Source organism: Lycorma delicatula, chromosome 8, assembly GCF_047948215.1.
Source record: "Lycorma delicatula isolate Av1 chromosome 8, ASM4794821v1, whole genome shotgun sequence".
NCBI classification, from domain to species: Eukaryota; Metazoa; Arthropoda; class Insecta; order Hemiptera; family Fulgoridae; genus Lycorma; species Lycorma delicatula.
Genome location: NC_134462.1, coordinates 97,062,132 through 97,080,387, shown reverse-complemented (window position 1 = coordinate 97,080,387; position 18,256 = coordinate 97,062,132). Strand labels below are relative to the sequence as shown.

Genomic DNA, 18,256 nt, shown 5'->3' with positions numbered 1-18,256 from the left:
TTAAACTATTTTAAACAACTTTTACTAACATTTGTCATTTATTTTGTTTTTTCTCTGTTTCCACAATACTGGTTGTGTGCTCTTTTCCTCAAGTAGAAAATCCATAATGTAATTTTCATTATTCATAGTAAGCAATATGTTCTATGTAATGTAAAGGACTGGTACATTTTTCATTGTGACACTGACACAATGAAAAATTACTTACTACCTCTCCAACTACTGTATTTCTGTGATATGAACTATTTTGTATGTCATATAATTTGTACTAATCTTACCAGAAACAGTAAAGCTAATTTTGTAATGCATTATGGGTTTTATTTAAATAAAAAAATAATCTGATTAACTATAATGTGTGATTTTGTGTTGTGCAGTACTAAAAGCCATCCACAATAGTGAGTTAAATTCAACCATTTTTTGTTGTAATTTTTAGCAAAATTACTGTATTCTAATCTCCCAGTAGTGTTTAAAAATTAAAGAGACTATTTTTTTTTTGGTTAAAAAAAATAGTCTCTTTAATGAGTCTCTTTAATTTTTGTAAATGGTCCTACAAAAACTTTTAAAACTCAACAAAAAAATTATACATAATACTGACTATTTCTTCAAGCAGATATTTTCATTTTATGAACACTCTCCATATTCAGGCACTCTCTTAAGAAAACAATATTTAGTTCACAATGAACGTTTGGATAATGAAGGTTTTATTGGACTGTAAAATATTGATAAAACAATTTTTCAGTGATATATTCTACACATAATAACAATACATCTCTGCTGTTTTCTCAAATTACTATAACATATTCATAAAAAAGCAATTCTCATTTCAAATTAACGCAACACAATAATTTTTTGTTCATCCTGTTAACCTAATGTTACACTGAACAATTCTGGTTATTTAATGACAAAATCTACATTTTTATGCAGGATTATCTTCTTTCTTAATCTATAAAGCATTTTTTTGCATACTTTATGTTTTTTTTTTACAGGTAAGAAGCTGTTAGTCCTAAAAAGTAGGAATTTTGAAAATTGCTCCTCTAGTGATATTTTTTATATTAATCCACTCAGAAACTATAACCTGTATGCAAAGATTCAGCCAGATTGGAATTTTTTTTTTATTAAAGTAAAAATTTTACTTAGGGAACTTCTTTCTTTTCCTGTTTAGCCTCTGGTAACTACCATTTAGATAATTCTTCAGAGGATGAATGAGGATGATACGTATGAGTGTAAATGAAGAGTAGTCTTGTACATTCTCAGTTCGACCATTCCTGAGATGTGTGGTTAATTGAAACCCAACCACCAAAGAACACCGGTATCCACGATCTAGTATTCAAATCCGTGTAAAAATAACTGGCTTTACTAGGACTTGAACGCTGGAACTCTCGACTTCCAAATCAGATGATTTGGGAAGACGCGTTCACCACTAGATCAACCCGGTGGGTCACTTAGGGGACTGGACTGTAATTTTGCATACGATAAAAAAACGGAAATGAAACAGGTAAATAAAAATACAGCCTACCTGTAATTAGAAACAGAGGCCGGTTTATATGGATGTTCACTCTCAACCCATGCATAATGATGTGATGTAGTTGTTGAAGCAGAAGGGTCATGACAATTTGTACTATCTATGGTGCTAGTTGACTGTCCCATACTGCAGGTCAATAAATTCAATGCAGCTACGTGAGGTAATAATTCTTGTATCAGAGTTAATACCTGCACACCACTCTGTAAAAATAGTTAAAGAAAAAGTGGAATGAAATAAAAATACAAGTAAAGAAAATAAGTTAAAATTATAAAGTACACCTTCATTTTCATATCTGATTTATTTTATTCTAACTGGTGCAATAACTATTACAATCATTAAGAATTTTTACCATTAACAAATCATTACCCAAAAGTTTACTTTTCTATTTAGTTCTTCTTTTAAACTTGCTATTCCATTAATGTCAAAAAATACAAATGCAAGAAATTGTGATTAAATTTTAGTGCTATTTATGATACAAAATACAAATTTAAATTTTAGAATATAGATGTTATATTTTCACTACAATATTATACAGCATGAAGACATGGACATAAGCAATAAGGCTTTTGAAATATGATGGTATGGAGGAACATGAAGAAAAGCATAACAATGAGAAAGCTAAATGAAAGATGGAAAAGGAATTCAAGATTATCAAAAATAATCTCACATACACTGGACGTTCCAATGTATAATTCCACTACAAACTGGACATTCAGTAATGTAATCCAAACAGCACATGAACTGCAGTATAAAACTCATATGCCACAACATCAATCAGCCACTAGTAGTCCTAACTACATAAAATTTCCACTGAATTCTATTACGTGATGGTGCCACACTTCCCATTAACAATAATATTCTGTTTGGTAATGCTATTTTTTTATTGACTTCTATTTGTTGTTTCTCTCGTGTAATTTGAGAAAGTATATGCACATCCATAATGATTGTTCACACCCAAGTTATGAATAACAGTTCAATTTACATCTAGAAAGGAAGTCATAAAAAAAGTAAATTATCAGAAAAACTATGCTCCTTTTAGTATATTTTATTGAAAACAAACAACCTACTTTCCGTGACCAAATATTAATTTTTTTTTACTTTCTCTTGACTTTTGGGACTTTCATGACTTAACAGACACCCTGAATGGATGGATGTACTACACAAACTACACAACTGCAAAACTGTTGTAAAATGTTGTATTAAAAAATGTTATCAATTCTCAGAGGCACAGCAATGTTATTATAATTTAAAAAATAATAAATAAAAAGCAGGTAATAAAGGATAAACAAATACAAGTCTACGGGGAATGGTATAATCAACAGCATACATTGTAACTATACAACAGGTAGTTTAAGCATGCACTCAATGAATTTAAAAAATAAACAATTATTTATAAGTAGAACAAATAAAAGTAAAATATATGCCATTTATTACACCAAATTACAAAAAATTTGGGCTGCTGTTACAATCAGAGAATTGTAAATCAATTAGTGAAGATACCTAACACATATTACAGCGAGTCTCAATCTCACAGATTCTTCATAGACAATTTCTTTTAGCTACTACAGATTTCATATACCTATTGTATACTTCTTAATTTTCCTTTTAGAATAAAAATCGGAAAAGGAAAGATTAGATGAACAAGGACGCCATACGATATTATTGAACAATAAGATCATGGGCTTGCTTAGATATGCTTTTTTAGCAAATAACATGTTATGAGATTAGTAATAATGTTTCAATTTCTTTGAAAGTAAAAATTAGTTGAAATAACCTCAAGTGTTCAAATTCATTGATCATAAAGGTATTAAGATAACTCTATTGTTTTTACTTCATTGTTTGTAAGAAAAATGTCATTACAATTGCAAATGATGAATTTGCAATCAATTATTTTCAGTTTTTTTTTAACTGTTGCTGTCCGATACTTCACATTCTAATTGTTGACAAAACTATCCCAATAGAAACAAGCTTCAGGAATCATAATCAATCAATACAAAATCGTCAGGAACTTCTGGTATTATTTAATTCTGTTATCAATTATTTACGGGGAAAAAAAATGATCGGTCAAATTGGGCCATCAAAAAAGATGTCCATGATTTCAATGAAAAATATTGAAGAGAATAAAATAAACTGTTTTATTTATATGTAATACTAAAATGTATAGAAGAATTTTATTATACAGAATCTTTATTTTTGTTACTTCACTGACCTTGAATGCACTATAAGCATACTTCTACCCATCCTACTAAATACTATCTTTTTTTTAGCCTCTGGGACACCATCGTTATTGCTTCAGAGGATGAGATGAAATGACAACAATTTTGTAGCATGTGAAAATGCTATGCCTGACCAGGATTCGAACCCGGGACCTCCGGATGAAAGGCCAAGACGCTTTTGCAACATCTCAGATCATATACATTCTTATAAATAGCATCTGAGACACCTGAGCATATGATACAAGGAGATAAATAATAATAATAATAATAATTGTTATAGCCAGGAGATAAATATACCTTAAATTACTATTCAAAATATATACTTCATTAGCAATTGTGAGGTATTCCTATGAAATTCAGCTCAAACATGAAATCAAGACATGTGGCCTTCCCAAAAAAGCTGAATTCACTGAATACATTCTCAGTAGAAATGACAATGATGACAGTTTCTTTGAGCATTTTGTTTAGAGATGAGACAGCTTTTTGTAGAAATAGATGCGTCAGCTGTAGTAGTTGAGGGTGTCAGGAAATTTTAATACATCTGTAAACTCTGTGCTAAACATATGGTACAAAATCATGCATAACCATGAGGTAGGATCATTTATTTATTGACAAAAAAAAATTTACAGTCAATAGTTATTTTCATATGCTGGAATATTTTGTTCTTCAGATTACTAATATTGAAAGGGAATGAAATATAAGAGGTCACCTCTCCACAAGACAGTGCACTGCACTACCATATTGTAGTGGCAATATTTAACACCCACTTAATGATAGGTTCCCTGATCGTTGGATAGAAACTGGTCAGCAAGAAGCCTTAATCTGGCCTCCTATAGATTTTTTCTGTGGCTATAGAGAAAAGATTTATAATTACAACATTGAGAGAGGAAAGGTTTTGCAGTTTAGGTTTGGAGAAGAAGGTTTGGAAGGTTTTGGAGATAGAATATCATTTAAATACTTGTTAAGTAACAAGGGGTGTGCACATATTCATACATATTGAGGTATGTGTTAAATTTAATTAAATGTTTTATCTTTTCATGAAATCCGGGGTACATATTTTGATGAGCATATGTACCTATCTGCATTCAAATCTTGATCAGGCTTAACATTTTATCAAATGCCAAAAATTCATTTCTTATAAAATATACATATAACAAGATACAACACTTATATATAGTTGTTAGTGTGAATAAATAAATAAAATATAATTTTTAATATCTACAAGTAAGATCACTCTTCCAAAAAATACTTTTATATATATTACTGCTTACTTTTGGGTCAGCTGTAGCCAGTGGACTGATATGAGCAAGCATTAATGGAAGTAACGTGGTGACAAGACATGCAGAACCCAATAATTCTGATACATTGACCTCTTCAGCCCGTTCTCTTGCAAGCACTAAAAGTTCAACACATCTGTTAATAATTGCACCAGCTGTCTTCAATGTAATCTTTCTAGCTTGTGATTCAACAGCGGCTTTATTATTTGTCGGAACATCTGAATCCTGAGGATTACTAAAAAAAGAAAGTGACAGTAAAATACAACTTGCTAACAGAATCAGAACAAATATAATAGCTATTTCACTACAATGGTTGTTTTCCTATTTAGGAAAACATAAAGGTGAATGTTTTTAATGATACAACTAATAAAACATTTTTTAAGAGCAATTAAATTTAAAAAATGAACTTTCTTAAAAACATTAGCGCGAATGAGTCTGGATTCTGAAATATACTTTATACAAATTAAAATAATTTTTATTAAACACAGGATTTATTAGCAGACTGTATTTCATATTATAGAACCCTCAACAACACTGTGACCAGAAAAAATTGTAATTTTGTACATTTTTAGATAATTTGAAAAACTAATCAATAAACACCTTTTAGTTGCCATCTCTACAAAAATATAATTTTTTTTTACTTCTATAAGGTTAAAAAATAGTATTGAAACTGATGTGTATTTAGCCACAACCTACTTCACCAATTCAAAAATATTTTGGTTCCAACCGTCTGTGCTTGACCATCGACATCCAATTGAAAAAAATTAAGCACATTTATAAACCAGTTTGCAATCCATATAATTTTGGTTCTAAATAGTAATGTTTAAAATTTAAATGTGCAAACTATTTCCTTAACTTGACTAATTCACGTAAAATAACAGGTATATTGCATATTAATAATTAAAAAATGCTATGAAATCATGGAGGTTTTAAATAATCAATTCTAAAATTTATAAAAGCTATTTTAATTTTCCTTATTTGCTGTTTCTAGTGAAATTCAAAATATTTAGAATTGCATTAGGGGTCTATTTATGTACAACTCATCATAATATTGAAAAAAGAAGATTTATATAAAAAAACATTAAAAATAATACATTACCATACTTCTTGCATATATTAGTCATTCTTTTGTTGACATGAATTTAAACAAATTAAAATTACATTTGTGTCATATTAGCATTATATAGTTGATAAATATTTATACTTATCTTTGGTTATTTTTTCAAAGCAAAATATTAAAAAACAAAATGCAAAATAAAATCTTTCATCAAATTAACATAAGTGTTACTTAATTTTACTACAGCACAACCAAACATGATTTGAATTCTTATATTAGGCAAAACAATGAATTAAATCAGATCACTATATTTTGGGATGCTGCAGCTCAGAAAAAAGAAATTTTTTCTCTTCGTGAATCATATATATTTAAAAAGAATGCTACTTTTAGACTGAATATAATTTGTAATTATTTATAGAAAAATACAGGAGATATAAACTGATGAAAAAAGAGAGTTGTATCGTTTAATCATTACATATAATAATAGATCAATTAATTGTACATTTTCGTTTTGTCATGTTGTAACTGGTTATTTATTGTTACTTTATCTTTTCTTAATAACTGAAAAGCTCATTTTATATAGGCAGGAAAATATTCCAGTATTAGTAAAATAATCTTTATTAATATGTTTCCTTTATTAATAATTTTTACATAAAAATCAAAAGGAGGTAATGAGAAAAAAGTTATAATTCTAGCAGGTTTCATGCATAGCCAACCAAGTAAATGAAACGTACACAAATGACAACAGGCTGTTCTAACTCATTTCTAAAATGTTAAAATTGGACATCCTAAAATTCTACAATTAATTCATTGTAGATTATTTCACATCCACTGATGTACAGTTTTTTTGAAAATATTGAAGTGACAAAATTCAAATATTCTTAAAAATTAGTTATCCTCTGTAGAAAACAAACTTTTGTACTCACTCTGTACAAAACATTCCAGGACTGAAGCTAAAAACAAATAAAAAATGAATTGGGAAAAAATCTATTCATATTTAAACTTCTACATACTCTTTCCTGCTTACATCAGTTATAAATGGTTGTCAAAAACCATAGAGAAGTCTTTTTTTGGGAGTAGCCTTTAGGATGCTTGTAATACTTTATTCTGTCATCTATCGACTTATACTTCTCCCCCGTCCTGGAATTGATTTTAGGTATATCTGGCTAGTTTGAAGGGTTATCCAGCATTGTCATCTGTCGTTTGGCAAAAAACTACTGTACAATAGGTTATGTGAGATGGCACATTGTCGTAAACTAGAAACTAATCCTTGGTTTTATGAAATTGCAGTTGCATGGAATTAATTAAATCAACAAAAAAAACCATTTCAGGACATCTTTATAGACAGCAGCAGTAATTCACACGTGGTAGAAAGCATTCAGTAATTCATGCATGCATTTAATGTTAAATTGCTACAGATGGTTATTAGCCTTCCCCTATCATAGCCCTATTTTATCATTTTAAAATGTTTCTGTGCACTTTTTCTAAGCAAAAACAAAATTTTACATTCACACATTGCATTTTCTAATAATCCAACATTAGGCACAAAAATGCCTTAAGAAAACAGATACACAACACAAACTGCTAACCCAAACTGAATGAACTTTGGTTATGCTGTTCACAAAGCTTCTCTTGACAATTTACAACCTCATACACAAGACTGTCACTAGTTTCGTTTTTATCACCTTAGTCCTGGAACGTTTTAGACTTTATATTTACTCCTAATCTTAAACTTTCATTATAATACATGAATAAATCTGAATATTTTTGAAGGTTTTATTTGAAAGATTACAAACATGATGCTGAGAAATCATCATGTCAGAAATAATGAAAAATATACAGTATAGCTTCATACTAATGTTATCTATTATTATTAGAAAATTCTGAACTAAAATGTAAGCAGAACGTTCCATGAGAGATTCAGGATAAAATTAAAATGTAGTAGTTGATGTGAAAGAATACATAAAAAATTAGAAACCATTTTAAAAACTGTAAACTTAGAAAAACAAGTACAAACACTACGCCAAAATATTATATGAATGTGAATTGAGCAATAACTAATTTAAACGGAACATACCTGTAATATAATAAATAAGGAATCTGTCCTCTGGTTTGTGTTGTACCATTAAAACTAAGAGAACACGTGGAGAAACTAAACACAACACCATCAGGTCCTTTAACTGAACTAAGGCCACCGTCTCCATTACTTGTGCGACCACCATGGTTACGCAATCTTATCGCATATTTCACATTCTCCTAAAAATCACCAGATTATTATCACACCAAATAATTAATTTTATTAGTTCTTCAAAACTAAATGATCAAAATAAAACATAAAATACCACTAATATGAAAAGCAGGTTCAGTTCACAACTGACTCTGTTTAGTTCAAGTATATGTAGTTATAGACTGTGGTTACATTAGCATAAAAAAAAAAGTTAAATAGATATATATTTTCATATTAAGTTTAACTGTTGATGTGGTCACAGAATTTCCCTGCTTGTACTTAATCCCACCAAAAGTTAAAGTGAGATTATCCAATCCTCCAGTATCCTACCCTACTAAACGGCATTTGTATGTGTGAATGTGTGTGCACCCCCTTAGCTTAGCACCGGAATGTACCGATCACTAGCGGAAAATCCCGATTCGTTAGTACATGTCTCATGGTGGTCAGGTGTATACTTGTTATATTATTATATATCTAAGTTTTGGGAAAATTAGTACTTTTTAACTGGATCTAAATTTTCAGATGAAAATTGCAAATATCTTGAAAACAGTCAGTCCTAGCACTAAAAGTTGAAAAGTTTTTTCAACTCCCCTTCACAGTACACCATCCACTCCCAATGGTACCATCAAATGATATTTTCTAGTGCCCCGGGAGCGCCATTTGAAAATTGGGGAGGGGGTGTGATGGGGTGCCACCGTAATATCTCGACAACTTCTTATTTGATTTTCACAATTCTAATGGCGTATGTATCAGTAGGTCAAGTGCTAACTGTTTAACACATTGGGTACATTCTTGATCGACTAGATCTTGGTTATCCAGAAATTAAACTGTTTAGCCCTGTTATAATTTCACTCACTAACCATAAAATGCACTGATTATATATTTTACAGCTACTCTAGCACAGCTGTAAAATACCCCCTGCAGCTAGTGATTATCATAAAAATTTAATGAAAAATGCCCCATACACATAAGTCACATACCAAATTTCATAATTCATGTTTGTATTCATCCATTTCAGAGATATAAAGCAAAGTAGATGCCACAAATAATAAATATATATATGTTACTTGCTCACAAAGTACCATATAAAGAGAAACACATCTAAGTATTTCATTGTTTTTTGGACACAAGAGGTATTCAAGTTAGGATATGCAAAACATCAGTTGCCCAAAATCTTTACAAATTATAATTCTTACAGTTATTATAGAATTTTAGACAATAACAGAAAGGATGTGATAAGAAAATTATCTTGTGAAAACTGATCATATCAGTATGGAAAATAAAAAAATTTAATTTAGATTTTTGAACAACAATACAAAATAGTAATAGCAGTATTAGTTCAAATATTTAAGCAATTATTATGTAAATAATGTTGAAACATGAAATAATAACATGCTTATTAACTTTAAACATATAAGTGAATTGTTAGTCTAGAAGATCAGCATTTTATTAAAATGATTGTTTAATTTTATTTATTAAAATAATATTCTTATTCATTTACCATATTATTTTGACAAACAGCTATGTTGATTTATAACAACTATTATAACTTTGATATTTTGAAATCACAACATCTTAACATTGATGAAGGCATTAGTGTTCAGTCATACAACATTTTTTAACTTTTATACACTACTAAATTCAATACTCAGAACTCACCTTAATAAATATTGGGTAATCAAATTTCAGTTCTGCAATATCATCAGCAAGACAATCATCAGAGCCAAAAACACCTCTTGTTAATTGAAGACTATTCCAGCGTTGTGTATGTGATGGATCATTACCAGTATTATTTTGCTAATTAAAAAAAGAGAAAAAAATCATGGAGTATTATTAAACATAACAATATAATACATTGAAATAATTACTAAAAAATTCTACAAAGATATTAAATATAATTTTAATAAGTTAATAGGTATTTCCAGTTCATACGTACATCATCTAAAAGTTCCAGTTCATAATCATATGAACCAACACCTCCGTAAACCGCTGCACCAGCAATAACAATCCCAGGACGATCAACTGAGAAACAAATGGCATCAGGTGATCCGTTTCCGGTATTCCACGTACGACTCTGATTTGTCCTTGTAAATCTGGAAGGAGTTGAATGCAGTATACGACCACAAGCACCTTCCAATTCCTCCTAAAAGATATAAATAGTTAATGAATTTTTTTTTTCATTAACATAATTCTGAGTTCTTTCAAATTAATTATACATAAATTAAATCAATATTACAATATACTTACTTTGTAATTAATACATAACAAAAACAAAAAAAAAAAAACTGAATGAAAGATCTGAGATTTAGTAACAATTATTTTGGACAAAAGATAAAAAATTCATTGATGACTTTTTTTGGCTAAAATTAGGAATGAAAAAATTAGCCGAAAAAGCAACAATTACTGAGTTAATTATAAGAACAACATCAGTTCAGAAACCAAGAACTTCAAACTAGATAGTTATTCAACATAACATTCCATTATCCATAATTGATTGTCTTTAGTAAAGATTTGTTCAGAATTTAAAGCAACACAATTTTTATTATAGTTTGAATGCATTTTCTCTGAAAGAAGGATTTTCAGAAATCCACATTTTTATGCATCAGATGCTTTCTGCATAACACCATCAAATGAAATATAAAAATATAATTTGTTAATTAGATTAAAAAAATAACAAACTACATTTGAAATAGAAGGCAAAGGACCTGAAAGCCAGATGAACTTTTATGTACTAAAAAAAAAATTTACTAGTATGTGAAGTCTAGGTCTATTTAGGAATTAATAATTATTAAAAAAGATTATACGAAGTATAGATCTGTAAGACAGCAAAATAAGAACAAGAAAACTAGAAAGGAAAAGAATAACCACTTTTGAAATGTGGTGTTTTTTTTTGGAAAACTTATAAAACTGTGAGGTTCGATGAATTATCAAATGAAGTTTTAACAAATTCTCAGGAGGTACCATTAATTTATGGAGGTACATTTATGGTACCATTTTGTAAAAGAGCTATTGACTGTTCTTATACAACATATTAAGACACCCAGGATTAGATAATGAGTTTAAGACAAAAACTGAAAATTAACACCAAGATTCAAATATATACATCAATAATTCAAGATGAAAGATGTTGCAGTAAACGTTTTGAGACTGAAAGATAAAAATTTAAAAGCTAACACTTTGATTCACTAAAAAGCTATCAAAAAAAAAAAAAAAAATAAATAATAATTTACATGTAACGTTAAGGACAGTGAGTAACAGTAACATCAGATTTTTTGTTTTTACTAAATAGTGATCACTGTCTATTACTGTAGTAAATCTATTCAATAAAGTAATAATAATAATTTAACCAATTCATAAATTACTTACATCAATACCACTCGCTTGAGAAGCAAGTTCAGCAACAACACGAACAAGAAGATGACAACAATTATACACAAGTTCTGGAGAATGTGTCACTTTTTCTAAGCACAATGCCTGTTTCACAGATAATGTCACTATATCGAGAAGCTTATCTAAAACTTCTCTAAATTGCCATACATTAGATGACTGTTGATACATACTGGTCTCTAACTGTAAAAATAATAAAACATTAAATTTACTAAACTCAACAATTAAAATGGACATCAGGTTCTTTCTGTAAACAACTTTTAACAGTTTTCTTTTGATGAGTTTTTATACGGTATACAAGGAATAATGTGATGTATACAATTCTAGGTTAGAAAATGTTAAAATTGAATACTAGCTGGTGATCTCGATGAGTGGCTATCAAAACTTGATGGTAGCACAATGCTAAATAAATATCAATTACCATTCTAGTATTGTTTACCAATGAAACCTCTATGCTGCTTGTGATAGCTAGTTATTCAATCTAATACTATTTGTCTTAGATGACATAATTACCTGATATAAGGGTGAAAAATTTAATTACAAAAAACTTAAATTAATAAATTTAAACATAATTTCCTGAAAAGTATTAACAATGTAATAATGGAAAATTCTGGGGTTTAATTGCAGACCAAAAATCATTACAGGCATAAAAAGTAATGGATTTTCATTACTATTCCTCTTAACTACAAAAAACAGGCCACATCATTTTTTCTCTTTATGTAAATGAAACTGTTATAATAATGGTTATTTATGAATTCATGAATCTTTGGATAAGGATTTTTGAGTAATTTAATGCAAACAACACTTTTATTAAAAATGGATTTCTTCAAAAGAGCAATGTAAATATTAATCTAATTTTTAATTTAAGCAACATACACTAGTATTTTCATGCCCACAATAGTTGTAGGTAAACTGATGAGAAGCTAAAAAATGATGGTCATTTCTAAGAAGCATCCCACCAGCCAGACCTGATAAAAATGGTTTTCCATTGCTTTCTTCAAATACACTATTATATAACAGCACAATAACAGTACAACTCCACTGAAATGCAGGCAATATTCAAGAGTGTAACTTGGATGCAGCGACACCTGAAAACTCAACTCTGAATATCTTCCTGTATCTTTTGATTGGCATTGTGTTATCATGATGAATACCCTTTTGAGAGAGAACCAGCCATTTCGTTTTTATTGCAAGTATCATTTTATTTTCTAGCATGCCATAATAGTAGTTAATGTTGATTGTATGTTGTTCTACCAAATAATCGTAGTGTATTGGGCCTTTACAATTCCAAAACACATAATAACAATACTTTTCTTGCTGAATGTAGTTTTTCATTTTTTCGTGGGAGGCAAACTTGGATATTTCAACTCCATACTCTGATGTTGGAACTCCAGCTCAAAATAAAGAATCCAAGTTTCATAATAGGTTATTAGATGATTTAAAAAATCATTACCTTTGACTAAAAACCATCATTTCCCGTACAAATGTGAATTCATTTTGTGATTTTGAGTCAACTGTCCCAGAACTGAACTTGAACACATTTTGCGGTAATTCAGCTTTTCATGGATAATGGAATGGATAGTGTCAATACTTTCACTACAAATTTCAAGAATTTCCCAAATTTTTACAATTTTTTCTGTCTGTGTAAATAAAATCATTAATGCAATTTTGCCAAGCATAGTTGAAAATTCCACTGGTCTTATAGTACTATGAAAATCAGTAATACAGTACTTGATTTAAACTATTTAAAGTCTGATTTAAACTATTCGATCCAGTAATAAAAATCTGCACAATTAATACTTTATTATACTGTTTCAACATCCACAAGTGAACTTTGGCTGTTTTTACAATCAAAACATAAAAAACTTATCACAGCATGCTGTTCTACGGTATTCGTTTTAAGCACAGCCAAGAATTTACAACAAATAAATTGAGTTATAGTAATGGAAATTCTTTCTGAATAGCTAATATTTTCTATGTCGGGGTTCAAATTTAAATATCAGACAAAAGGGAAGGTTTCTGGTCATTTAAAGGCAAGTCATACATATAATTTAATTGACCAGTGTACATACAGACAATAGAAAGTTTATAATGATTGGCAAAACAAGAAACACTCCAATACAGCTAGTCATCATATAGAAAGCTACTTCAGTGAGTTCATGCGGTGGCAGCCGATGGGCAATTAAGATCCATCTGAATGTACCCTACATACAATAAAGCAGTACTGGCCACCCAAAACATGCACGTAATTAAAAACTGTAAGTAATATTTCTATACATAATAGTGGGAAAATAAATGCTTCACTTTTTTGTAATAATAATTTTGTATCACCAAATGTAAAATGTTATGCACTTGCATAATAGAAAAGGTCTGAATTTTTATTTTTTTATTTTTCAGAAATCTGTTTTTTTAAAATTAGAATGCAACTTTAATCAATTGGCATCGTTAATTGGAAGTAATATAGGTGATAAATACATGTTACAGGAAACATATATTTATTAAACATATCTGATCCACTGCCTTATTTTACAGTTTTGAAATATCTACAAAGACAGTAGATTGAACAATTGTTATCACTTATCCATGAAAGAGCATGTTTTCACTGAATTTTTATACAATCATCTGAAAATATTAAAATAAATATTAAATAAAATTGTCCAGGCCTAATCAAGTTGACAATAGTTTTAATTAATACGGTTAAGTGTCAACAGATACTTTATTTTTATGTGAATTCTCATTTTATGTTTTGACTGAAGATTCTGAGAATACAGAGAAAGCAGACTGTTCATCGGCAAATGACACAATTATTCATTTTACTATCTTGTGAAAATTTAATCGATAAATAAACATTATGAATATATTAACAGCAATACCTGGCTTCGGAAGCTCATCTGTTCAACAAGTATCGGATAGTAATGAGTATCGATGCACGGCATCATGGGTAATCCAGAATTATCAGATGGAGATAATTGTTTCTTTAATGAATTATCTCCGTTATCCAAACCTGGGCTTAACAATGGAAACGTTGAACGAAGACGTACTGATCTACTACAGAGTGCTGCTACAACAGCACTGATCAATCTATCACTGCTCCCTGCACTGCTGCTACTACTACTACTACTACTACTGCTACCAGTCTTATTTTCTTTATCTGACTGAAAAAACAAAACACGAAGTATATCATTAAATAAAGAAGTAATAAGACAGACAGCTTACTAAAATCTAAAATACTTATTATAGTAGCCAATAATTAAAAACTGAACTCCTACCAAATACTCAGGATACATGCAATAAGTATTTAAGATAATGAAAATAGATTCCAGTAATTTAATAAAACTGTAAAAATAATAAAAACACACAAACACATTAACAGAACCAAACACATTACCAACACCAAACACATTAACAGAACCTAAAAAACTAGTACCAAAGGTTGACTTTCACAGGATCCCACATCAGTAGGTACAAAATTCCAAAATTACATCAAACAAAAACAAAAAATAAATAAATAAAAACTAAAAATTTAGAAAACTTCAACCCTAATAATCACGACACCTGAACAATATAACTCAATACCAAGTGGAACTAAGTTGGCGCTGAGTTGATGAAAGATCAATTATTAAGAAATTGTTAAAGGAGTCTAGTAGGAAAAAAAATAGAAATTGTTTTTCAGTTATTCAATTGAAAGTTAGTAAAAGAAAAGTGATAAATATTTATTAATTAAAGTTTTTAAAATCTACTTTTAAATTTAAAAGAATCATTTTAATAAAAATATATTTAAAATTCATATAAAAAATAATCTATAAAAATTGAAAGAAGTGAGTTTTAACTTATGAATAGAATCTATTATCTACTTTTAAAAAGGCTTAGCAAATGTATGCTTACATATCGTTAGTGAGTAATCACTAATAATATGCAACTTAATTTAGAGTTTTCTGGTAGTTATTTTTTTACGCAAGTTAGTATGATGAAGCTAATTATGATATAGAAAAGGTCTAAAAAATGAAATGGATGGTTAATTCAAGTATATAATGTACAGTGCATACAATGAAAATAAAAGTGCAGCAGTTCTTTCTTCACATTTTTGAATACGTATTAAATATTTTTTATCTTCAAATTTTCCTAATTTTACAGCTTCTTTCTTCATAAAATTAAATACGTTAATTATTATTTTACAAGCCTGACTATGGAGCTTTTGATTCTTAAATGTGGTTTTAAACTCTGCCATTGCAAAAAAGTTTCACTAACAAAAAATGCAAAAATCATATGAATTCGCACATAAAACATTAACTAACACGTAATGCATTACAGAAGGAAACAACTATACCATTTGTACCAACACATGTAAAAGGCTGCGCCAAGAATTGAACTAAATCAATTTATTGAAAATAAAAAGTAAAGATTTGTATTGAATATTAGTCAACAATGCGATACAAAAATTAATTAGCTACTCTATGAATACATATAAAATGACCAAGTTATTAATAAATTATTATTATTTGTAGCTTGTAGGTCAAGCTACAAATAATATGATGATGTTATTACTAAAGCACTTATTATTGATGATGTTTATTACTATAAACATCATCAACAATACTAATACCCATTACAACTGCATATAAAATATAACTCAAGTGAAATATTTTGATAACCTTTATTTATATAAAGTGGTCATTCATTTTATTACTCACTTATGGAGAGAATCTAATAATAATCTATTAAAACAAATTATTCATTTTTGTACTGTAAGAAAACAAAAAGACAGTAAGAAAAAATATTTATAAGTATGCTAAATACTTTTAAAGAAATTATTATCAGAAATTAAACAAAATGATATTTTAATTGTGGAAAGAATTTTTGCTATTTATGAAATTAGTTAAAAACACACTAACTGTGTTTTTAACTAAAACACAGCCTAACGATAAGAGAAAAGAATATGCCCTGCATAGAAACTGTTTGCCTTGTGCAAGCAAGCCTTTATTTTCATTGTACGCAACATACAAAGTTAGAGAAGTATAGTGATAATGGGAGTTTGAAATCCCATTGTAAAGAAAGGATAGGACACAAAAACAGTTAATTATGGGAAAAATGAACCAGAATTAAGCTTTCAAAATCTTGTACTGAATATTACTTAATAATTGCAAAGATCCTTTTTAAAAATCATAATAGCAGATAAACGTGGATAAGACTGGAGATACAAGAAAGATCAGACTCTGTAACGACTACAAATCAATTTCACGAAAACACATTATGAATTGAAAAAAAACATTCCAGAGGAGACATCAATTCTGAACATAATTTAGTAATGCTGAAATACAGGTCGAAATTCAAGAAATTATAAGAAAATCTGAGAACAAAGAAATGGAATACAAATGAACTAAAAGAGAATGTTAATTAAGATCTGAATAAACATGAGTAGAAGCAAACAAGTTACTACAAAAGCTGATTAAGCAGAAATTAACAATTTAAAAAAGGAATCATTAATAAGTTAAGAAAAGAGATTTAAAGAAGAAATAATAAAACTGGTGGAAAACCAAAAGAATATTAGAATCAATAGATAAATGAAAAAGGTATAAAAATGAAATAAAAAATAATGAAGGCAAAAAATTGTATTGACACATCATGAAATTATTAGAAGTACAAAATGGCAAAGGATAAAAGTTTGTTAAAGAGACGATTTAGAAAAGAAAACAGCAATAGGAAACAAAGATGTATAGAAAAAGAAAAAAAATTCACCAAGTTCAACATCAAAGGTACAAGTATAGAGAACTAACAGGTGGCAAGAATGTAGGACTGTACACAGGAGAAAATTATTGATAAAATCGCTAGAGGAAGAATAGTAAATAGAAGATTACAGAGCGGCACTATTCTATATGCACGTATTTCAGTAAGCTCTGAAAGATTTAAATAAGTATTAAAAATTAGGAACTGATTGTATATCCCCTGAATTCCTGAACTATCTAGAAGTAGGGCTTAATGACTGTATACCAGTCGTCATTTTTAAAACTAGACAATATTCCATATTATTATAAGTATTATTATTACCTCCATGGCCAACTGACTGAAACCTGAGGAGTCATTTTAAACAGAAAATAGATCTACTCATATTAAACATGGACTTTAGAAATTATAAAAAATATCTGAATAGATTGTGTTGCTGTATGGAAGAAAAAGGAAAACCAGAAAAACGAAGAAAAAAGGTCTGTGACAAATTGTTACAAGAAGAGCCTAACTGGTAGGTTATATATTAAATGCAGCGGGGTAGTGAATTTGACTCTAGAAATTAATTTGGAAATACAGCAGCAGAAAAAAGTAAAAGTAGATATATGAAGTTAATAAACACAATTTAATATTATTAAAAACTGCAGATGAGTCACTTTGAAGTTAACGAAATTTGTTTTTCACAAGTCTTCTGAAGCTTGTCTACAATGAATTATAAACATTTCAGCATAATTTTTTTCTAAATTGTATACTGGCCTCAAAAACTAAGATACTGTTTTGAAAACGTTACAGCGTACTACAAAACCAAATTTATTAATATACAATAATTTTTTTCACAGAGATTATTATATA

The 18,256-nt window shown here is 28.9% G+C and overlaps 1 protein-coding gene across 1 annotated transcript in view; it reads right to left on the bottom strand.

The window, feature by feature from the left end:
• Positions 1–18,256, bottom strand: part of LOC142329500 (E3 ubiquitin-protein ligase MYCBP2-like) — a 145,412-nt gene that overhangs the window by 16,560 nt on the left and 110,596 nt on the right. The window contains exons 28-34 of the mRNA XM_075374174.1: positions 14,557–14,838; positions 11,663–11,866; positions 10,233–10,439; positions 9,956–10,093; positions 8,147–8,325; positions 5,007–5,247; positions 1,514–1,719 (exon numbers count right to left, since the gene is read on the bottom strand). Of these exons, the coding sequence (XP_075230289.1) occupies positions 1,514–1,719; positions 5,007–5,247; positions 8,147–8,325; positions 9,956–10,093; positions 10,233–10,439; positions 11,663–11,866; positions 14,557–14,838 (1,457 nt within the window). The remainder of the gene's footprint in view (positions 1–1,513; positions 1,720–5,006; positions 5,248–8,146; positions 8,326–9,955; positions 10,094–10,232; positions 10,440–11,662; positions 11,867–14,556; positions 14,839–18,256) is intronic.